This window comes from Crotalus tigris, unplaced genomic scaffold (assembly GCF_016545835.1).
Source record: "Crotalus tigris isolate CLP2741 ecotype Arizona unplaced genomic scaffold, ASM1654583v1 scf7180000019504.1669754, whole genome shotgun sequence".
NCBI lineage: Eukaryota > Metazoa > Chordata > Lepidosauria > Squamata > Viperidae > Crotalus > Crotalus tigris.
The window spans coordinates 88,863-112,083 of NW_024097569.1; the positions used below are offsets into that span (position 1 = coordinate 88,863).

A 23,221-nucleotide genomic window follows, 5' to 3' on the forward strand; every position below is an offset into this window, starting at 1 on the left:
GTTAGCTTAATATCCATAGTATTTAGATTTCGGGTAGCCCAAAGCCCTTAGTTCATTACAAAATAATTGTCATATCTAAAATACACTTATTATTTCCTCTAATAAATTCTTACTTTATTTCACAAACATATTCTATTTCTCATCCTAGTACCTCATCACTTACTAATAAAATAACCTTTATCGTCTCAATCCAGCTTCTATATTATAATTCAAAACTGTTGTTCTAGTGACTAATTTTTATTTCCCTTATAAGTCTAGATCCTAAATATTAAATCAGTATCTTTTAAAAGCCCATTAAATTAGATTTTAAGCTCTTCCATTATAGGTCACATTAAAAAATCCCATTTTTTAAGTCTGACTCTAGTTTTCTTTTTAGGGCAATTTTCTTGATAAGACCTACATTTCTGTGAACGGGTTCCCTGTGCAGGTATTGCTATTCTATGGGCCTTTGTTAATTACATACAGGTAGTCTTCAACTTACAACCATTGATTTCATGACTGCTCAAAATTACAACCGGCGCTGAAAGGAGTAACTTGCAACCGGTCGAGGGTCATGTGATCAAAATTCAGGCGCTTGGCAACTGGCATGGATTCACGACGGTTGCAGCGCCTTGAGTCACGTGATCACTGTTTGTGACTTTCCTAGCCAGCTTCCAACAAGCAGAGGCAATGGGGGAAGTCAGATTCATTTAACGGCTGTGTGAGATTCACTTAGAAACTATAGCAAAAAAAATCAGGCATGGCTCGCTTAACAACCGCCTTCTTAGCCGTGGAAATTCTTGTCCCAGTTGTGATCATAAGTTGAGGACTACCTGTAATTGCAATTGTCCTCTGTCACTCTTCTCTCCGCCTCTCGCCTTACCTGTTTGCTTTTTGATGTGGGTTTTAGATCTGGCCTGTATTCATGAATTTCTGTTTTGTTTGGGATCTGCACAGAGTTCAGGAAAAACATCGGAGCCATCATTGCCCATTGAAGATTCCCAGGATCTCTACAACGTTACACCCGAGGAGAAAAGCCCAGTTCCAACCGGGGGGAGGTTTCAGTTCTCCCTAGAAGATGACACGCAGAGTCAGTTGCTTGATGCAGATGGGTATGTAGCAGAACAACACACAAAGCATAGGTTAAAAAATATATAAGATTATACAGAGAAACCAGCTTCCTGATATGGACCAATGCAAATGATGAAGCTATGCAGGGACCCTTAAAAGAAAATTGTTGAGAAAGAGAAATAAACTCAAAATAATCCTAAATCTGGTTCTGTTCAGTACAAGAAAAGACAGAGGGATAATTTGGCAGACTTCAAAGATTCTGTTTAATGTTCTGATTAATATTAAGAAGTAGCCTTCCTGAAATCCTTGCACAGCCTGCTTTAAAAGGGCTGCCTTAAAAAAACTGAAACTTACTCTGAGCCGCATTATTCTATATCAGTGTTTCCCAGTTGTAGCCATTTAAAGATGTATGGACTTCAACTCCCAGAATACTGCTAGTTGTGGAATATTGGTGGTTGTGGAATTCTGGGAGTTGAAGTCCACACATCTTAAAATGGCTACGGTTGGGAAACAAACCCCTTTCTATATGGATTTCCAAGTTCAAAAAACTAGAGTGTTCATTTGTTGGTGGTTTGCTTATTTATCTTGAGGATAGCCAGCAGTTGTGCTCCATTCAATAAACCATGGTTTATACAAATTGCATTGGGAAAACTATCTGAATTAGTCTCAAGGGAAACAGACTTTATAAAAGCCAGTCTTGACTTTCAGGTTTTTGAACGTTGGCCATCACCGGAACAAATATCAGTCCTGCAAGAGCCGTCTGCCTTTGGCCAGCATGGACGAGAATGCGATGGATGCCAACATGGGTGAATTGTTTGATCTGTATTCTGGCCAGAACCAACATTCTCCCAACCCAGGCAGTGGCAAGAAGTCAGACATGGAGGAATTGCTCAATCTTTGCTCTGGAAAGTTTCCATCTCAGGGTGAGTTGGTGTTTCCTTTTAAAAAAACACAGGAGGGATGGTTGCTTAATTAAGAAGTGTCCAATTCTGACTGCTACAATATAAAACAGATGTTGAGAGCTTAGAACAGGGGTCTTGAAACTTGGCCCTTTTATGACTTGTGGACTTCAACTCCCAGAATTCCTCAGCCAGGCACGCTGGCTGAGGAATTCTGGGAGTTGAAGTCCACAAGTCATAAAAGGGCCAAGTTTGAAGACCCCTGGCCTAGAAAGTGAGCAATAAAAATGATAAAGGGTCTGGAGGCTACACCATACAATGAACCATTGAAGGAACTAAGTGTGTTTATTCTAATATTTAATTTATTCAACTTCAGGCCAGATTCTGAAGTTGAAACTCCAGTACTTTGGCCACCTAATGAGAAGGAAGGACTCACTGGAGAAGAGCCTAAGGCTGGGAAAGATTGAGGGCAATAGAAGAAGGGGACGACAGAGAAGGAGGTGGCTGGATAGAGTTGCTGAAGCAGTAGGCGTGAGTTTAAAGCAGTGGTTCTCAACCTGTGGGTCGGGACCCCATTTGGGGCTGAATGACCATTTTACGGGGGTCGCCAAACAACGCAGTCCGCCATTCCCCCCCCCCTTTTCCTTAGCTGTGCTACTCCCTTTTATTCTATTGGCTTTTGAAAGCCAATAGAATAGACTCTCTTGAATAGAGTCTAATTCTATTGGCTTTCAAAAGCCAATAGGAATTGTCCAGGCTGTCTCTGCCCTGCTGAGCCCGCCAAAAGTCCCATTCTGCAAACGGTGCTGCACCAGTTGAGTAGTCCTCGACTTACGACCGGTTGAGTAGTCCTCGACTTACGACCGGTTGGGGGTCGCGGCATTAAAAAGGTTGAGAACCACTGGTTTAAAGGGACTCCAGAAGATGGTAGAGGACAGGAAGGCCTGGAGGAACGTTGTCCATGGGGTCGCGATGGGTGGGACACGACTTCGCAATTAACAACAACAAATTCTAATAAAGAAAAGGACTAAGGGTTGACTCAGAGTCTGACTCAGCTTCCCAGCACAGCTGCGTCTCAGCCTGAGCACGAGTGGAGGGGCCAGGCTCTTCATTAGATTGTAAGTCCTGGAGGTCATCAGAGCCTTCCTCCGACTCTGATGGCTCTCCAGGCCCATCCTCCTCCTCTGATTCCTCCGACTCAGTTGCCGGGTGCAGTGGCTGGCACAGAATCACAACACAGCATTCTGTGCGCCTTGGATTATAGTCATACTGGCCACATGACCACGCTGGAGTCTTTGGAGAACACTGGGTCCCTTGGCTAAGAGCACCATCTCTTGGAAATTTACTTTTTTAGGATTTTTTTTTTTTTTATGAATCTTTGGTGGGTCTCTTACGTTAAACTAGGCTGCTAATATTTGATACACTAGTCCAGTGGTTCTCAACCTTTTTAATGCCGCGACCCCCCAACCGGTCGTAAGTCGAGGACGACTCCACCGGTCGTAAGTCGAGGACTACTCAACTGGTGCAGCCCCGTTTGCAGAAGGGGACTTTTGGCGGGCTCAGCAGGGCAGAGACAGCCTGGACAATTCCTATTGGCTTTTGAAAGCCAATAGAATTAGACTCTATTCAAGAGAGTCTATTCTATTGGCTTTCAAAAGCCAATAGAATAAAAGGGAGTAGCACAGCTAAGGAAAAGGGGGGAAAAAATGGCGGACTGCGTTGTTTGGCGACCCCCGTGAAATGGTCGTTCGACCCCAAACGGGGTCCCGACCCACAGATTGAGAACCGCTGCTCTAGTCAGAGGATAAGTCAGAGGTCATGAACAATGACTCAGGGGTTGGGTATTGTCTGCATCCGGGGTAGCGCAAAATTGTCCCCGTCCTATTTAAAGTCGCACGAAGAAGCAACGTTTGGAGTGGTTTGTTTATGTTCTGCTCTGCAGTTAGACCTCTCGTTTCTGATTTCTCAGATTCTCCCCTTCAAGCATCCTCAGCCACTGCTAAACTGAAAAAGAAGAGGAGGATGGAAAACCCGGGCGCAGAACCCCTCTGTCTCTTTTCTAGCTCCTTTCCAGCTGAGCGGTAAGGCTTGGAGACATGCAAAATATTCAGCTATACAAATTATCCTTGGGAGGGATTATAAAAGCTGCTTCTGGGGCACCTTTTTTGACGTATGGTGGACATGTAGAGAAGCATGTAGAAGGCATACTGGCGTATGGTCTGGGATTGGGCAATAGAAATGACTAGGCAAAACATTCAATACAAACCGGAGACATTACTATTAGGGATACTAGAGAAAAATGTAAATAAAGAGGACACATATTTCATTATCCCTGTGGTCACAGCAGCAAGGATATTATTTGCTCAAAAGTGGAAAGCAATGGAAGTGCCGAGTGGGGAAGCATTAATGAAGAAAATTATATATTGCGCAGAACTAGATAGAATAACTAAACGATTAAAGAAAATCAGGAAGAAACAGAATTTTATCGAATATGGAATAAATGTTATAGATGGAGGGGAAGAAAAATGGAGGTCACAAATAAAGAGATAAACTGAGATAGAGGCTAGAAATGTATAGTTGTATATAGGTATATGTAATTAATGTACAATATGGATTGAGATGTTAGTCAAAGACGATTTACCATGTTCAATGTTTTTAATCCTTTTTTTTTCTTTGTACTTAATAAAAATTATTATATAAAAAAAAGCTGCTTCTACAGTTCAAACAATAGGATGTGGGTTAGTGAGGCACACGCATCTTGAGTGCTTCAGGTTAGGGCTGGGAAGAAAAATCTTTCCAATCAGGTGAAATTTTCTTACCTCTGAACCTCACAGCTTTTTAGCAGGATTGGATTCCTCTTGGGCCAGATCACGATCAAGGGGCAGCATTTCCCCCCCTCCCCAATGCTCATCTTTTTACCAGAAGGAAGATTAAGAAAATTGGCTTTAACTGGTTTACAGCAATGAAAGGATGTGCATCGCGGTCATGTCAACCTCTGAATGTTGGCCTTGAACAGGTCATTTTATTTTGTTTGTGACTCCCAGAGTATGCACACGCGCTCTCTTTCTGCTCTGAATAAGTAGACAAGATTGGATAGTCAGATGTTCCTTTGTCCAGTTCAGTTCTTCTTGTGGAAGGCAGCGCTTGGCTCAGTTGCCTGTGATTTTTGCTTGTGTTGGTATAAAGCATCTTTACCTTTATTTGAGAACTATGTATGGGAAATGTATGTCAGCGGAATGCATTGTATATAGACTATTAGGGATCTTTAATCAACAGTATGCATTTCAAAGCTATGGCAAATTTAGATAGCATACTAAAAAGCAGAGACATCACCCTGCCCAGTTGCAATGTATGGCTGTGAAAGTTGGACCATAAGAAAGGCTGAGCACCAAAGAATGGAGGCCTTTGAACTATGGTGCTGGAGAAGACTCCTGCGAGTCCCCTGGACTGCAAGGCGATCAAACCGGTCAGTCCTGGAGGAGATCAACCCCGACTGCTCTTTAGAAGGCCAGATCCTGAAGTTGAAACTCAAGTACTTTGGCCACCTAATGAGAAGGAAGGACTCACTGGAGAAGAGCCTCATGCTGGGAAGGATGGAGGGCAAGAGAAGAAGGGGACGACAGAGAATGAGGTGGCTGGATGGAGTCATTGAAGCAGTAGGCGTGAGCTCAAATGGACTCCAGAAGATGGTAGAGGACAAGAAGGCCTGGAGGAACGTTGTCCATGGGGTTGCGATGGGTGGGACACAACTTTGCAACTAACAACAACAAATGCATTTCAAAGCTACTTCAAGACACTAGCTTTACCAACAAACGCCTAAACAATTTTAGGCCAGAATGAACTGTCTGCTGAATCTGTCCATTTTCTGCCAGCCTTATCCGAGTCTGTTGTGATGGCTTCTGCCGAATTAGGCGTGATCTTCTCAGTAGTAGCAACCACATTCTGGAATTCTCCCTCTCCTTTTATGTTTGAGATGAAAGATTATATCTCTTTGAGCTCCTATTGAGTGGCATACCAATTTAAAGGGCATGTTTAGTAAAAATCAGTGCATCCAATAACTGTTCGTTTCTACATGTTCTGTTGTGGTTAGTGAAATCAAAGCATTCGGCAATTAAACTGCCGTATCCAATTAGGTACATTCCTGCTGCATTTTCTTTTTTTAAAAAAAATCTATTTTTCAAGCAGGGAGGTAGAAGATGAAGAGAAAGAAGAGGAATTTGGGGAGTTCCAGCTTTTAACAGACGATCATCCTTTTGACAGTGAGGAAGAAGTAAGTACTGTGCACAATTGGAGCAACGTCCAGACGGTGCATAAAGCACACATGCCAGTCAAACATGGTTTCCAGTCCTAATTCAGCAACAGTTACAATATTCTGTTCAGCCGGTCAGCTTAAATGCTCCTGTTTTCACCCATTTTCAGGCAAAATAGAGGACAACGGCAGGATTCTCAAAGTAAAATTCTGCACTAAGCAACTTTCATGCCCAGTAAATATAAGATAATTCATATTAAGTAAATATTCTCCCTTATTCTGCATAGAGGTAGTCCTCCACCCACAATCATTTATTTAGCAACCATTCAAAGGTACAACGGCACTGAAAAAGGGTGACTTGTAACCGTTTTTCACACTTAAAACCATTGCGGCATCCCCCCCCCCATGGTCACATGATCAGAAGTTGGACACTTGGTAACTGGGGTGTATATTTATGACGGTTGCACTGCCCCAACAGGGTCATGTGATCCCCACTTCAGACAAGCAAAGTCAATGGGGGAAGCTGGATTCACTTAACGACCACATGATTTGCTTCACAATTGCAGTGATTCGCTTGACCGTGGCAAAAAGGTGGTAAAATGAGTTTCATCTGTCGGAACCATGACAAACTCACTGAACAACTGCCTTGCTAAGCCACAGACATATTAAGCTCCATGGTGCTCGTAAATCGAGGACTTCCTGTATAATTTATCATTCCTTTGGTTGTGTTGGGAAAGAGCAAATTGGAAGCTTCACCACCCACGGCCACGTTCTGCTACCTCTTTGGTATCTTCGAGCTTTCAACAAATAACTCCCGTGTTTCTTTTTATATAAATTTATATATATATAAATTTATATATATATATAAATAAAAATATTTATTTTAAATAAATAAAACAAGTTTTTATTGGTTTTCCAGTTTTACATTTAAGTATTTAGAAAGCAGCGTGGTGATTGGGTAGTCAATAGTACAATAACAAAATCTTTAGTACATCTCATGTTACATCATCAAAAAATTCCTTCTCTATTTCCCTTGACATTTGCTATATCATATTTAAGCTAGTAAATTTGTAATTATAACAAGCTCAGTTAAAACATTTATTAATATATTTATGCTTATGTATTTAAATTTTAGCTAATTTTTAATTTGTAATTTCAGTATTCCAATTTAACCTTTAATATCCATAGTATTTCAATTTCGGGTAACCCAAATTTCCTTTATTTCACTACATAAAAATTATAATATCTAAAATACACCTATTACTTACTTAGGATATATTCTTATTTCATAGACATTTTCTATTTCTCATCCTGGTACATTGCCACTTACTTACAGAGTATCCTTTATTGTCTCAAATCCATCGTCTATGTTATCTGGGCTAAACAATAATTCAAAGCTATTTCCTAATAGTTAATTTTCATTTCCCTTATAAATCTAAATCCTCAATAACTCCCGTGTTTCTGAGTAATGCTAAATTCTAGGCACTTACTCTCTTTTTTTCCTCCAAACAAAACCTTTGATGAAATTACTCTGGATTGCTAGTCCCACCTTTTTTCTTTTGCTTCCAGTTAATATAATCATAGTTTTCCGTTAGGAGGAGTATGATTATATTAACTTAGAGCAGGGGTGGCAAACCTATGGCACGGGTGCCAGAGGCGGCACTCAGAGCCCTCTCTGTGGGCACGCGCGCCATCGCCCCAGTCCTAGCTGGGTTTTATAAAATCTTTTCGCTTTAGGCCTCAGCCGCCCTGTGCCCCCCCCCCAAAAAAAAGGTTCAATCAGTCAATTTCAACTTCTTGTGGGAAAAAAAAAGATCTTGCAAAGTTGGGATTGATTGATTGAACTTTTTAGTCCCACCCAGTCTGCTGTTACCACTGCAGCCACGCCCACCCAACTGGCCACACCCACCTGGCATCCGACGATGCATAAATGGGTTTTGGGTTGCAGTTTGGGCACTCGGTCTCTAAAAGGTTCGTCATCACTGACTTAGAGGAACTCAAAGGGAAAAAAAATTGTTTTAAAGAAAAGAGCAAACGGAGATAATGGAGAATATTAAAGAATACGATATCATGCGTCAAGAATCCATGAACTTGGTATTTTTTTCTCATTCATAGGATGGAAAGAGCGAGGAGGAAGGGGAGGAGGAAGAGAGCGATCAAGAGGAAGAAGGGGGTGATGAGTTAGAATTTGATGATGAAGAAGAACTGAAGCGAAGCGAAGGAAGGAAGAATAAATTGTAAGTAACACCTTCTAACCTTACTGGCGAAGTTGATTTAGTCTTCAATCCTTCTTTAAAGCAGAGTGAAACTGCATAAAACAAAATGGAAAAAATAGGTTAGGGAACCTTTTAAAAACAGCTTGTCTGAGAAACTTATTACACTTTACACAGAAGAAACGAAGAATTGATATTTCAAATAAAGCGTTATTGTGGCAATCCGACTATATCTCAGCTTGGACTTCGCTTCCAACTTTCCGTTTGTCTTCCTATTAGAAGACAAATTAGAAATGAGTTCTCCACATATGAATCCCAGCCCAACTCTTTGCGTTGCTTGTGAGTATTTTCTCATAGCAGAACTGGAAACAAAATATTCTCTACTGGAAATCCTTGCCAGCCTGTTGCTTACCTTCATTCCCCCCAGTCGTAATATTGCTTTTAATTCCTTTTGAACTCAGCTTGCATTCTTCTCCCCCACCCCTTTAGCCATTTACAAGATTTCATGGAAGATGAGGCTGAGCTGTCCGGCAGCGAAGGGGGGAGTGAAGATGAATATGATGGTGAAGAACTCAATGAGTATGAAGAAGACGTCCTTGATGAGGTTCTTCCAGCAGACGGAGAACTTCATGATCAAGTAAACAAAATCCACATGTAAGTATCTGGCCATATATCAGGGCACTTTATCTATGGTTGTGCTTCAGTTTTTGTGGGGATATTCTGAATAAAAACTAGTCAAGCTCCCTTTTCTGGCCTGCTTTCTCTCCAGGAAGATGATGCTCGATGATGATAAACGGCAGTTGCGCTTGTATCAGGAGAGATACCTTCTCGATGGGGACCTTCACAATGATGGTCCTGGAAGGACGAGGAAATTCCGATGGAAGAACTTAGGTATGATGAGTAGTATGCTGGAGTTCATTAAATTTTGATAAACTTCATAATATGCATATGGCGTATTCACAGGTTTTGCAGTCCCAGGCTAGCAGAAATCCCAAAGGGTCTAGAACAGGGGTAGGCAAACCTTGGTTCTTTTATGACTCATGGACTTCAACTCCCAGAATTCCTGAGCCAGCCATGCTGAGGGGAAAGGGAGAGGTTTTCAAGCTGAGCCATGCTGGCTCAGGAATTCTGGGACTTGAAGTCCACGAGTCATAAAAGAGCCGAGGTTGCCTACCCCTGGTCTAATACATATTTAATTCCTAATCCTTTATTCTTCCCTCTAACCATCGGTAAAGTAAGCCCCAAATTTGATAATATTCTGTTTCTTCTTTTTCTTTCAGTCTCATAGTCAATCTGTCCATCTCTGCGCATTCTAATTTTTTTTTTTTTTTTGATTATTTCTTCATCTGGTGGTATTCCTTCATTTTTCCAATATTCCGCAAATATTATTCTTGCTGCTGTTGTGACATGTAAAATCAAATATAGGTTTTGTAACAGCTCCTATCTGCCCTGAAATATACATACATACATACATACATACATACATACATACATACATACATATTTATATTTATATTTATTTCAGGGCAGATAGGAGCTGTTACAAAGCCTATATTTGATTTTACATGTCACAACAGCAGCATGTTGTATATGTATATGTATGTGTGTATATGTGTGTGTGTGTGTATACATATACACACACACATACACACACACATACATATACATATACATACATACACACACATATACATACATATACATACACACACACACGTGTGTGTGTGTGTGTGTGTGTGAAATATATTTATATATAGGTCTTTGGTTATTCAGGTTTTCTCCCACGTCAAATTGGAAGTGTCTTGGCCAAGACACTTCCAATTTGACGCAGGAGAAAACCCGAATAACCAAAGACCTACATACAAACACCCACAAAAACCTCAGAAAACAAATATATGTGTGTGTGTGTGTGTGTGTATTTCTTTTTTTCACTCTATATCCATTATCGCTTTGCCCGGGTCACGGGCTTCGTGCCTTCTCCTCTGAGTCCAGATGCTTTCTCTCAAATTACTCTTTGTCCTTCTAAAACGAACACTGAGACTTAGGGAGTGAGACCTTATTTCCAATTTTTCTGTCTCTTCTCAGATGACGTTCCCGAGGGAGACGCTTTTCACAGGGATGCTGACAGCGGGGATGAGAATGAGAATCACCTGGAAGAGACAGAGGCCAAGTGGAGGAAGGAGCGCTTTGAACGAGAACAGTGGTTCCGAGAACAGGTAACCCACACGGTAACCATTCATGTAGAGGTAGTCCTCAACTTACAACCATTTATTTAGTGACTCTTCGAAGTTACAGTGGCATTGGAGAAAGCGATTCATGGCCGTTTTTCACACTGAAGCAGCATCCCCACGGTTACGTCATCAAAATTTGGATGCTTGGCATGTATTTATTGGGACAGTCCCAAGGTCACGGGATCACTTTTTGAAACCTTCTGACAAGCAAAGTCAGGTTCACTTTAACAACCTTCTGACTGACTGAGCAGCTGGTGGCAGAAAAGGTCATAAAATGGGGCCAAACTCAATGAACAATTGTCTTGCTTAGCAATATACATTTTGGGCTCAGTTGTGGTCATACGATTAGGCCAGGAGAACCTGCACCATAGGCTTAGAAACCCCAAATAGTCCTTGGCATCATTTCACATGATTCTCAGCCTGATTCCAAAAGCAGTCTATCACATGAGAGAAACAGAGGAAAGAAGTATAAAGGCATGGGAGGTCAACAACAGAGAAAATAAATGATGACACTACATTTTTGTTTAAAAAAATTTCTGGACCCACCCTTTGCATCCATCCAGCGGCTGACTATTCCTGCAGGAATGCAGTTCTAGAGAGAGAGAGGGAGGGAGAGAGAGAGAGAGAGAGAGAGAGAGAGAAGGGAAAATGCAGCCTTTATGATTCAGGCTGGACCTGGGAACTGGGAAGATCCAAGCTGAAGTCAGCCATGAAAGCTTAGCAGACGATAGAATAGAATAAAATAATAGAATGATAACTTTACTGTCACTTTGAATGATTTAGGCACTGAGCGAAAGTACCTTACAGGATTATTGTTGTGGAAGTAAATTGGTGGATATCGTAATATGCCAAGCTTCCTTTATGGTCTAGAGCAGGGGTAGGCAACCTGGGCTCTTTTATGACTGGTGGACTTCAACTCCCAGAATTCCTGAGCCGGCATGGCTAAGCTTGGAAACCTCTCCCTTTCCCCTCAGCCTGGCTGGCTCAGGAATTCTGGGAGTTGAAGTCCACGAGTCATAAAAGAGCCACGGTTGCCTACCCCTGCTCTAGAGAGAAAACTGACATAGATTTGAACTAAGAAAATAGACCCAGCGCCACAGACACTCCTAAATGTGTTTTTAAAGCCTGGTACCGACTAGTAGACAGTGGTTTTATTCAACATAGTATTTCTCTTTCTTTACTTCTTGCTACTTTGCCTAATAAAAGTTCTGCTTATTCACAGTCTACGAAAGGAGAGGAGGAGGAGGAGGTGGTGGAGGTGGACGAGGACAGCCAGTTCATGAGACTGGCCAAAAAAGTCACAAACAAGTTGCTACAAAAGAAAGGTATCCTTCTTTTCTCCTTTATGAATATCAGAGTTACACCTTAGGAAGGAAGGAATATATTCTGTGATTTTAAAATAGGCAGGGCAATCCATGTATTTAATCCATCTCTTTATAGTCCCTGCATCTTCCTTATCACCGAATTTCAATTGTCCACTTGCAAAATATCATTGCTATATTTTAGTTGCCATTTTGTTGATTGATTTGACTTTTTTTTACCCTGCCATAATTGAGAGACTCCTAGTACAGTGGTTCTCAACCTGTGGATCGGGACCCCATTTGGGGTCGAACGACCATTTCACGGGGGTCGCCAAACAACGCAGTCCGCCATTTTTTCCCCCTTTTCCTTAGCTGTGCTACTCCCTTTTATTCTATTGGTTTTGAAAGCCAATAGAATAGACTCTCTTGAATAGAGTCTAATTCTATTGGCTTTCAAAAGCCAATAGGAATTGTCCAGGCTGTCTCTGCCCTGCTGAGCCCGCCAAAAGTCCCATTCTGCAAACGGTGCTGCACCAGTTGAGTAGTCCTCTACTTACGACCGGTTGAGTAGTCCTCGACTTACGACCAGTTGGGGGTCGCGGCATTAAAAAGGTTGAGAACCACTGTCCTAGCAGATGATAATATCATCCACAAAACAAAAGGTAATAATTGAAACATGGGGGGGGGAGAAGTAATAAAATAACTAATTAAAAAAATAAAAATTGAAGAGGAGACCAATATGTGCCCTTGAAACATAACAAGACCTAGGAGCTGACTAGATTCTTGGAGTCAGGGAATTCCACAGAATCAACACGGTCAGGGAAAAGTATTTTGCGATTGCCTCCTAATCTCTTGGAAATGGGTGATTAGTAATAGATAAATTAATGTAAATTATACAGACAGGAACTTTACATTTGGGCTGCTCAAAAATTGAGTGGAAGAGACGATCTTGGAAATCCAGGAAACAGATCAAAATTAAGGAAACTTTAACAAGCCTGCCGTGGTTTAAAAAAAAATGAATAAACAACTCTGAACTCTCTCTCTTGGCCAACTATCTAAACTTAGTCAGGCTGAGTCACACATATGGGGGAGGAGGGGGAGAGATGGACAAGAAATGTTGGTTTTCTTCTAGGTTTTAAAATACTTTTAAAACTTATTTTGTGTGTGCCAGCCAAATAAATGTGATTCATCCATACTAATTTTAGATCGTTATCCTTTTCTCTGTATCCCTTGTTTCCATCCCCCAATGTTAAGAACAGCCACCAAAAGTCATTAAATCATTTAAAACATTCAGAGGTTTAAAAGTGACAGACAGTGGTTTTTAAAGAAAATCAGTGGTTCGCTATGCCCCAGTTTTGCTGAAAACTGTAAGTAAATTGCTAGTAGTTGGCTAGAATTGGGTATGTCTAGTTTAACGAAGAGAAGGACAAGGGGGGACAGGATAGCAGTATTCCAATATCTCAGGGGCTGCCCCAAAGAAGAGGGAGTCAAGCTATTTTCCAAAGCGCCTGAAGGCAGGACAAGAAGCAACGGGTGGAAACTAATCAAGGAGAGAAGCAACCTAGAACTAAGGAGAAACTTCCTGACAGTGAGAACAATTAATCAGTGGAACAGCTTGCCTCCAGACGCAGTAAATGCTCCAACACTGGAAGTTTTTAAGAAGAGACTGGACAGCCATTTGTCCGAAATGGTGTAGGGTTTCCTGCCTGAGCAGGGGGTTGGACTAGATGACCTCCAAGGTCCCTTCCAACTTTACTATTATTATTATTATAAATGCCGAGTTTCAGCAAAACCATGAAAAACGTGGTTATGTGACTGCAGGAATACTGTCCTCAAAGCAAGTCTGAAATGGTCAAGGATGGTTTCCGGATCCAGGTTGTCTTCTCTGCTTCTACACCAGTGTTTCCCAAACTTGACAATGTTAAGGCATGTGGACTTCAATTCCCAGAATTCCACAGCCAGCATTGCTGGCTGTGGAATTCTGGGAGTTGAAGTCCTCATGCCTTAAAATTGTCAAGTTTGGGAAACACTGTTCTACACTGTCTGAATGGCCAAAAAAGCAGACAATGCAACTCTTCCTGTTGTTGGATTGGCTTCTGAAAAACTTTCCTTTCTCTCTCTCTCTTTTCGGTTCTTTGCTCTCCTAGCATCCTCTGCAGTAACTGTTCAGGGAATTAAATCACTACCCAGAAATCCATTTGAAAGTTTCCAGCCCGGCAGCAAACCACAGGTTAGTATCATCTGAGGATGGACAATTCCTTGTTTGAATTTATATCGCCGGTAGAAAGCTTTTTTTTTTTGATAATAGGGGCGGGCTTCCTTTTTCTGGCACTAGGTACCAGGTTGCCTCCAGAGGTTGGTCTGTCACAGATGGCCTTGATTGTATGGGGAAGCTTGTCTGTCTGGGGCTGGGCCTCGCGCTTCCCCGTGAAAAATATCCCAGGTTCAACCCTGTTTTGTCCAGTCACAGAATCTCTCAGCCGGAAGATATTTCTTGGAGAATTGCTGTGTGTAGGGTAGACCAGGGGTCTCCAAACTTGACAATTTTAAGACTTGTGAACTTCAAGAGAAAGCCCGACAGCATTCTTCAAAATGAAAAAAGGTCTTCTGCAGCCACGACATAAACCTAAGACTGAAAATCAGCCTTGTCAGATGCTGTATTTTTCCTATCCTGCTCTATGGAGTAGAGAGTCGGTCTCTGACCGAAGGCCACCTGAAGAGACTACAAGCATCTGAAATGTGGATTTACAGGCGGCTGTTACGTAGAAGCTGGGTTGACAAGATCAGAAATGAGGAGGTGATCAGCCGCCTGGGAAAGCCAAGGGAAATCATCAAAACAATTAAAAAAGGAAAGTTAGAATATTTCGGACATGTGATGTGACACCCAGAAAAATATGGCATACTCCATTTAATCCTCCAGGGAAAGAGGTCCAGGCAGAAGAAGAACATCGTGGCTTCAAAATCTAAGGGACCAGTTTGGACAAAACTCAGCAGCACTTTTTCGTGCGGCTGCTGATAAAAACAGGACCGCCAACATGATTGCCAACGTCCGATAACGGATATGGCACAAGAAGAAGAAGAAAGAACTTCAACTCCCAGAATTCCCCAGCCAGCATGGCTGGCTGAGGAATTCTGGGAGTTGAAGTCCAGACGTGTTAAAGTTGCCAAGTGTGGAGATCCCTGGGGTAGATAAACCAAGCTAAAGGAATGAATGGACTCTCTCCCTCTTTCATTACTCCACAGCCTGTGTGTTCCTGACATGTTTCCATTATGGCTTGCATAAATTAAGAAAGGGAGAAATTAATGGAAGTGCTGCTCTTCCTTATTTACTGTGCCTGTGAGAGGAGGAAGGCTGAAACGATAGGCAGTCGTGTTACTTGAATATGAGTCCTAGATAACCTTTTTTTTTTTCACCTGACAGCTGAAGAATGGATCTTTGTTGAATCAGCCGCGAGCCGTCTTGCAGAAATTGGCAGCCATGTCTGATCTCAACCCGAATGCCCCCAGGAATTCGCGCAACTTTGTCTTCCAGACCCTGTCCCCAGTTAAGAGCGAGGACGTGAGGGAGAAAGCCAAACCCCAGGTGGAAATCTGATTGATTTGAGGGAATCTGTTACTTAGCATGTGTTTTGTTCTTATTTATTCTGTATCCATCCATCCGTCCATTTCCCTCACCTCCCTCCCTCTAGGCCAGGGGTAGGCAACCGTGGCTCTTTTATGACTCGTGGCCTTCAACTCCCAGAATTCCTGAGCCAGCCACACTGAGAGGAAAGGGAGAGGTTTCTAAGCTGAGCCATGCTGGCTCAGGAATTCTGGGAATTGAAGTTCACCAGTCATAAAAGAGCCAAGGTTGCCTACCTCTGGTCCAGGAGGCTCACCGCTTAGAACAGGAGGACTTAGGACAGGGGTAGGCAACCTCGGCTCTTTTCTGACTCGTGGACCTCAACTCCCAGAATTCCTGAGCCAGCCATGCTGAGGGGAAAGGGAGAGGTTTCCAAGCTGAGCCATGCTGGCTCAGGAATTCTGGGAGTTGAAGTCCACGAGACATAGAAGAGCCATGGTTGCCTACCCCTGCTCTAGGCCAGTGTTTCTCAACCTCAGCAATTTTATCCTGTTGTGGGCTTCAGCTTCCAGAATTCTCCAGCCAGCCACTGAAAGGTTATTTCAGTGTTGTTAGGCTTGAATAGTGAGGGGTTCTTGATGCTATCTGAGCTGGGTTGTTTCCTTGCAGAAGTTTCATTACCCAAACTAGCTAATATAATCAGTGCGATTGGAGTTTGCTTTCAGTTTATATTCTAGTGGCTTGCTCTGACAAAGTTGGTGGGGGTGGTCTTAGAGATTCTTTGATTGGGCTGCTTCCTGTTGGCTTGTTTAGCAATTCCTTGATTGGGATATTGTTTACTTCAGAGGTCCCCAACCTTTTGGGCACCAGGGACCGGTTCCACGAAGAGAGGTTTTTGTGCAGACCGGAGGGTGCGTGATTTTGTGTGCTGCCTGCATCCCACGGATGGGGCTTTCCTTGTTTGTGCGGACCAGTTGCTGGCATGCCGCGGACCAGCACTGGTCCATGGACTGGGGGTTGGGGACCCCTGGTTTACTTAATTGTTGTTCTGATGTTAATCTCGGAGTTAATCTATGCTCATCTGGGTGCTGATTGCTGGTGGGGAGGTGTTTTGGTCTTATTTGTTCCCGTTTTGGCTTGTTGATTGATTATATAGTAAATAGATATTGTTTATATCTACTGTATGTGTCAATTGATAGCTAATTTGTCAGGCTTCTAGAAATTCTCTAATGTTTTGGACTGGGCTTGGATAGTGTGATTCAGAGCTGGAGAGAGCAGTCGCTCAACTGACTACAGGCAAATAAAAAGTTCAAAGTCTAGTTAGGTAAAGATGCTTCTGTTAACTAAGAACACGGTGGTTCTTTTGTGGTAGCCAATGACTGAGTCATTCATTGAATGAATGAGATTCTGGCGATCTAGAAATCTTTGGAACTAACTAACTAACTAACATTTTCTAGGTCAAAAGAAGAACTCTGCCTGCTGTTGCTCTGCCTTCTCCTAAACGACTGCGACTTGACAGCACGTCAGTTCAAGAAACCCGAAGTATATTCCAGTATTTGGAGAGGTAAAGGAAAAAAAAATGCCAGTTAGCATGGTCCCATCCAGCCACATTTCGGATTTTGCAGAGATTTTGTAAAGACAACGCACAAATCCACAGTCTGCTGGATGGGCAATATCTACATTGTAGAACATATGGCATTGTTATTCCTTCCTAAACCTCAGGTATAAGTTGGGAAACAGGAAAAAATAATTTTGTTTGTTCTCTCTTGTTACAGTACTGACTCCGGCACTAATTGAGCCTTCGTTTTTTTTAATTGTTTCTTTTTTCTTTGGGACTTTTCTCGACCTAAGTCACATTCTAAGACAGCGTTTTATTCTGGGGCCAACTTTGAAGCATTGCGATCTCCCTACCTGGGTCTTAAAATCAGGGTGGAGGCTGTGTGTATATATGTATATAAAACTTTTTCTCCGCTCGGTATTTTGGAAAGCTCCAGTGTATTTTTAATCAAGGTTTTAATTTTTCTAAATTCATACCATAGAACAGGATATATCTGCAGTGTATAGATATATCTTTGTTGTTGTTCCCTGTGCTTCCATCTCCCACTGGCGTTTTAATCTTTTATAAATAAACAAGGATCTTGAATTTGAGTCAAGAACAAAACACAGGGAGGGCAGCATCTTTTTTAAAAATTATAATTCTCTTTATGTAATATGCACATTTTAAAGCATATAAAATGGAGGAAAAAAAGGAAGTCTGGACGAAATGTTTACAACCATGTTCCATTTGAAATCTGGAGGATAAATGGGATTATACAGCAAAGCTCTGGCACTTTTTCCAGGTGTTCCTCCCAAGACATTCCTTTGGCAGGATCCTGCCTGGTTCTTCACTTAACTCTGTGTTAATTCGTCTAAGGCAGTGGTTCTCAACCTTTTTAATGCCGCGACCCCCAACCGGTCGTAAGTCGAGGACTACTCAACCGGTCGTAAGTCGAGGACTACTCAACTGGTGCAGCACTGTCTGGAGAATGGGACTTTTGGCGGGCTCAGCAGGGCAGAGACAGCCTGGACAATTCCTATTGGCTTTGGAAAGCCAATAGAATTGGACTCTATTCAAGAGAGTCTATTCTATTGGCTTTCAAAAGCCAATAGAATAAAAGGGAGTAGCACAGCTAAGGAAAAGGGGGGGAAAATGGCGGACTGCGTAGTTTGGCGACCCCCGTGAAATGGTTGTTCGACCCCAAATGGGGTCTCGACCCACAGGTCGAGAACTGCTGGTCTAAGGTCATTCCTCCAGAGTCTCTTGGCAGTGATCCCAGATTGCAGATTGTTCTGTAAGCACTAAATAAATGAATCATATTTGTACACACACAAACACACACAGACATCCACACAAGGCTCTGCAGTCAGGCTTTCATAATAAGCAGAGTTGTTAATTGTGGGAAGAAGCAGAAGGAATTATGCCAAAAATAAAGACTTCCAGGGAAGCTGATACATGCAGTTTGATATACGTGCAGGAAATGGAATTCTTTTTCTGTATGTGCACTTGGAACGATCATCTGAAGATATATTACTGTTTATCTCCAGCTTTGTTCCTCAGCAAACTATCCAGACATTGATCAGACCCACCTCTGTTTCTTTCAACAAGGTAGCTGCAATACGAGTTTGGATAATGCCCCAACCTTGGTGCGTTCATAGTTTCCCACTAAGAGAAAGGTGGATGTTAACCCTCCCTTTGTGGCTGCAATTCATTTCTTTATGGCATCAGCATAACCGAAGGATAAAAGCAGGCGCATGCAATTTTGGTAAGGACGGTTGGGGAACATGCATTTGCTTGCAGCCGCCTGAGCCCTCTTATTTTTACCCCCAAATCCTCCAAGGTTACACAGCGAAATCCTTTGTGTGACTTTTTCCCCCTACTGTTTGTTAAAGAGATAGGCTTATGTTAAAACAGTACATTAAATTACGGTAGTCTAAAACAGTGTTTCTCAACCTTAGCAACTTTTAAGATATGTGGACTTCAACTCCCAGAATTCCCCAGCCAGCCATGCTGGCTGGGGAATTCTGGGAGTTGAAGTCCACATATTTTATAGTTTTCAAGGTTAAGAAACACTGGTCTAAAACAGGGCTTTTCAACCAGTGGTACGGGAACCACCTGTGGTACATTGGCACCTGGCAGGTGGTATGCAACCATCCTAGAAAAGTAGCGGGGGAGGGAAATGAGCTGAACCAGTGGCTGCACCGCACAAGCCTGAGCGAGAGATGGCTAGACTTGCAGGGCTGTCGGGGCTCAGTGGAAGCGCCAAGATCAGCGCCAGGCTCCAGCTGAAGCTCAGCGCTGATCCTGGCGCTTCCGCCGAGCCCAGAAGCACCAATCAGCTGGAAAGCAGCACTGATCCTGGGCTTCTGCTGAGCCCAGAAGAAGCGCCGATCAGCTGGAAAGCAGCACTGATCCTGGTGCTTCTGCTGAGCCCAGAAGAAGCGCCGATCAGCTGGAATGTTGCAGCATCTCCAGGGTCTTGTGATTTACAGCAGAAGCACCAAGATCACTGCTGCCTTCCAGCTGATTGGTGCTTCTTCAAGGCTTAGCAGAAGCGCCAGGATCAGCTCCGAACTCAAGCTGGAGCCTGGCGCTGATCCTGGCGCTTCCGTTGAGCCCTGACAGCCCCGAAGAAGTGCTGATCCTGGTGCTTCCACTGAGCCCTGCAGCTCCAGCCGTGTCTCGCTCAGGCTTGTGTGGTGCTGCCACCAGTTCAGCTCATTCTCCTCCCCCGCTACCACTTTTCTAGGATGGTCGTGTACTACCTGCCAGGTGCCAATGTACCACAGGTGGTACCCGTACCACTGGTTGAAAAGCCCTGCACTAGAATCCTTCTCAGTGTCCATAAAAAGCCACGGGGAGCTCAAAACGGCGACCCCTGTGATGTGCGGTCATTGCCCAAAAGACACAGTTGTGCAAATCAGTGTTTCTCAACCTCAGCAAGCGTCACCTGGGGAATTCTGAAAGGTGAAGTCCAGACCTCTTAAGGTTGCTGAGATTGAGAAGCATTGATGACATCTTAGGCAAGTACAGGTGGTCCTTGACTTATCACCATAAGCAGATATTTGCCACTATTGCAAACTTACAACCCTTCATTTAGTGACTGTTCAGACATACAGCAGCACTGGAAAAAGTGACTTATGACCATTTCACACACTTGGAACCATTGCAGCATCCCAGTGGTCACGTGATCACCATTCGTACGCTTGGCAGCTGACTCATATACATGACGGCTGCAGAGTCTCAGTGTCACACGGTCACCTTTTGCGACCCTCTTGACAAGCAAAGCAAGTGGGGAAGCCAAATTCGCTTAACAACCATGTTACTAACTTTACAACTGCAGCAATTCACTTAACAACTCTGGCAAGAAAGGTTTTAAAAAGAAAAAAAGCTCTCTTGGCAGCAGAAGTTTTGGGCTCCATTGTGATCGAAGGCTACTTGTATGCAAGTTGCTGATTCGGGTGGCGAGAATCCGACACCCATCGTTGCTCGTGAGATCCTGTCCCTTTGGACGCCCATGTTGCGGGAAAGCAATCGGAGGTCTTGAGACCCCTCATTCCTTGATGTTTAGTTGAACAAAATGTTACACAGAGTGCCTTTACACAGCAGGACAGCAACTGCAGGCTTTCACTGGACTTTGCTGCTTCCAGGGTTGGTGACAGGTCCTTGCATGCAAGTCTGTGCTTTGGCATTTTTTTTTTCTCCTTGCCTTAAAAATGAAATGTGTGCCTCTCACATGCTCAATGGCTCTCATCGTTTGATCTCTGACAAAAAGCATTCATGATTGGAGGTGAAGTAAGTCTGTTCCAGGTGTCACTCTCATTTCTTATTTAACCAGGTCATCATTTTATTAGCTGCCTCAATCGCTGAAGCAACCCTATGCAACATGGAAAGATAAAATTCCAGCCAATCGTAAGCATATATAAACCATCCTAAGCAATACAAACAACAGACAATGATAAGGTCACAAATTGACCTGTCCTTATGAAACAGGGCCATCCAAAAGGCTTAACAAGCATGGTCTCGGTTCCCATGCCCCACTTAAACTGCTTTGAAATGTGATGAATCCTGATTTAATTATCTAATGTGTTATACTTCTCAAGCGATCACTGGAGAGATAATGACTGGGTTAATACAGTGAAAGAACCACGGTTTCTTCAGCAATCTTTGTTGAATAAGCAATATGACAGATTAAGCCAGCCCCTAAAGGCACTGTGGTGGTGTGTTATGTGTGAATCCAGCTACCAAACTAGTTCAAACAGAATTAAACAAGTTTAGTAGTGGGATTCACACACTTGGGAAAACATGGCTTATGTAGCCCCAAGGCTAGCTCAGGTAAGATACCGACCCAAAACAAAGTAACATTTTGTGCAAGCTAAATTGTATATAATATAAATCAGCCTTTTTCAAACTTGGAAACTTTAAAATGTGTAGATTTAAATTAGTCTTAAAGTTGCCAAGTTTGAGAAACACATAATGGTATGCCAAGATCAAAAAGCAGGCGGGGCCAAGTCCAGTTTTAGTTCACTGAAGTTAAATGGTATAAATATTGAAGATGACTCTCCAGGCATTTAATAATGTTTTCTTATACTACTGATGATACATCTGGATCAATTTGGGAAAGGATGATGGAGGGTGTACCCAAAATGGTTGGGAGGATGGATATAGCTTGTGGGACTCGATGTCTATGGAGATTCTCAATCATCCCTTTCCAAAAGGCAACTGGACTTTCTTGATTATCGTTTCCGTTGAAAAGATGTTGCTTTTCAGTGAAGAAGCTTCTTCAGTTCTGAACTGAAGAAGCTTCTTGGGTGAGAAGTGAAACCTTTTTTAAAGGGAAGAAACACAAGGAAGTCCAGGATTTAAGTTGCACTGTTTTGAACTAATGCTTGGGGTAGACTGCTCTTAAACATAGAGGGGCTGGTTAATTAAGCGGGTTGGAACTTAGAAAGGCTGGTCCAGTTGCCTTGTGCTGTGATATAGCCTTTCCCAGTGAACTTTTGCTACAGCAGCAGAGAGATAGCAAGCAAGTGAGATGATGACGAAGTATGGAGAATTGCTGGGGGGAAAAAAAATCTTGCAGGGTAAGGAATTTGGAAAGTCTAGAACAGGGGTCCTCAACCTTGGCAACTTTTAAGACTTGTGGACTTGAAGTCCACAAGTCTTAAAGTTGCCAAGGTTGAGGAACCCTGGTCTATAAAGTTGGATTGCTGCTAACTTGTTGGCCTTGTCAGCAGCACCGCTTTGCAGCAGAAGAGCTTAAAAAGAGCTGAAAAGGTATGTGGGTGTCCTGCGGTCTGTGTTAAATGGTTAACATTTCAGACACGTTTGCAATCATCCCACCCCTTTCCCTGCCCCTCCTATTTTGCAATGGTGAGATGGCCGTTGGGGGGGGGGGGCTCGAGGCATTTGCTGAATTCTATTTGCTTTTGTTTTCCATCCAGGGAGAGTTGAGGGTAGATGCTGGGAAGGGGGAGGAGGGGGGGGAGCAAAAGGGGGGAAAAAACACCCCTATTTATTTGTCTTGTCTAATTTAATTTATGTTATTTATCAAAGAGACAGGCTATTTGAGAAACCAGATGGACCCAGGCTAAAAGCCATCTCTTATTTTCAGAGTGTGAAAAATGGCTCCAGAGTGGGCAAGGGGAGAGGAAGCTGGCTGGGGTGCTCTCCGAGGTGGCGCAGCAGTTAGAGTGCAGTACTGCAGGCCACTTTAGCTGACTGTGTTCAGCAGGTCAGCGGTTCAAATCTCACCGGCTCAAGGTTGACTCAGCCTTCCATCCTTCCGGGGTAGGTAAAATGAGGACCCAGATTGTTGGGGGCAATGTAAATATATATATACATTGCTTACTGGTGTACACCGCTTAGAGAGTGCTTGCACTTAAAGCGGTATATAAGTCTCATAAATAAATAAATAATACTCCCCTCTATGCCAGCTCTTTTAATAACAACAACAACAACAAAATAATAATAACATGTCATCATCATAATAAAGTTGGAAGGGGCCTTGGAGGTCATCTAGCCCAACCCCCTACTCAGGCAGGAAACCCTATAACCATTTCGGACAAATGGCTGTCCAATCTCTTCTTAAAAACTTCCAGTGTCGGAGCATTCACAACTTGGGAATCTGCTTTGAAGACTCAACTGAAACACCCTTGACTCTCTGAGCTGGATATTTG

The 23,221-nt window shown here is 42.9% G+C and overlaps 1 protein-coding gene across 3 annotated transcripts in view; it reads left to right on the plus strand.

The window, feature by feature from the left end:
• The window catches only part of CLSPN (claspin), a 36,968-nt gene extending 19,310 nt beyond the window's left edge, over positions 1 to 17,658 (plus strand). Inside the window, exons 14-25 of one of the 3 annotated variants that reach the window (XM_039363049.1) lie at positions 937 to 1,091; positions 1,759 to 1,973; positions 3,919 to 4,030; positions 6,132 to 6,219; positions 8,314 to 8,435; positions 8,901 to 9,065; positions 9,181 to 9,302; positions 10,497 to 10,627; positions 11,865 to 11,967; positions 14,091 to 14,173; positions 15,365 to 15,526; positions 16,963 to 17,658. In XM_039363049.1, coding sequence (XP_039218983.1) covers positions 937 to 1,091; positions 1,759 to 1,973; positions 3,919 to 4,030; positions 6,132 to 6,219; positions 8,314 to 8,435; positions 8,901 to 9,065; positions 9,181 to 9,302; positions 10,497 to 10,627; positions 11,865 to 11,967; positions 14,091 to 14,173; positions 15,365 to 15,526; positions 16,963 to 17,073 — 1,569 coding nt within the window. In that variant the 3' untranslated portion in view covers positions 17,074 to 17,658. Of the gene's footprint in view, positions 1 to 936; positions 1,092 to 1,758; positions 1,974 to 3,918; positions 4,031 to 6,131; positions 6,220 to 8,313; positions 8,436 to 8,900; positions 9,066 to 9,180; positions 9,303 to 10,496; positions 10,640 to 11,864; positions 11,968 to 14,090; positions 14,174 to 15,364; positions 15,527 to 16,962 lie in introns of all 3 variants that reach the window. The other 2 variants (XM_039363048.1, XM_039363050.1) reach the window with 2 other exon arrangements.
• Positions 17,659 to 23,221: the final 5,563 nt, after the last annotated feature.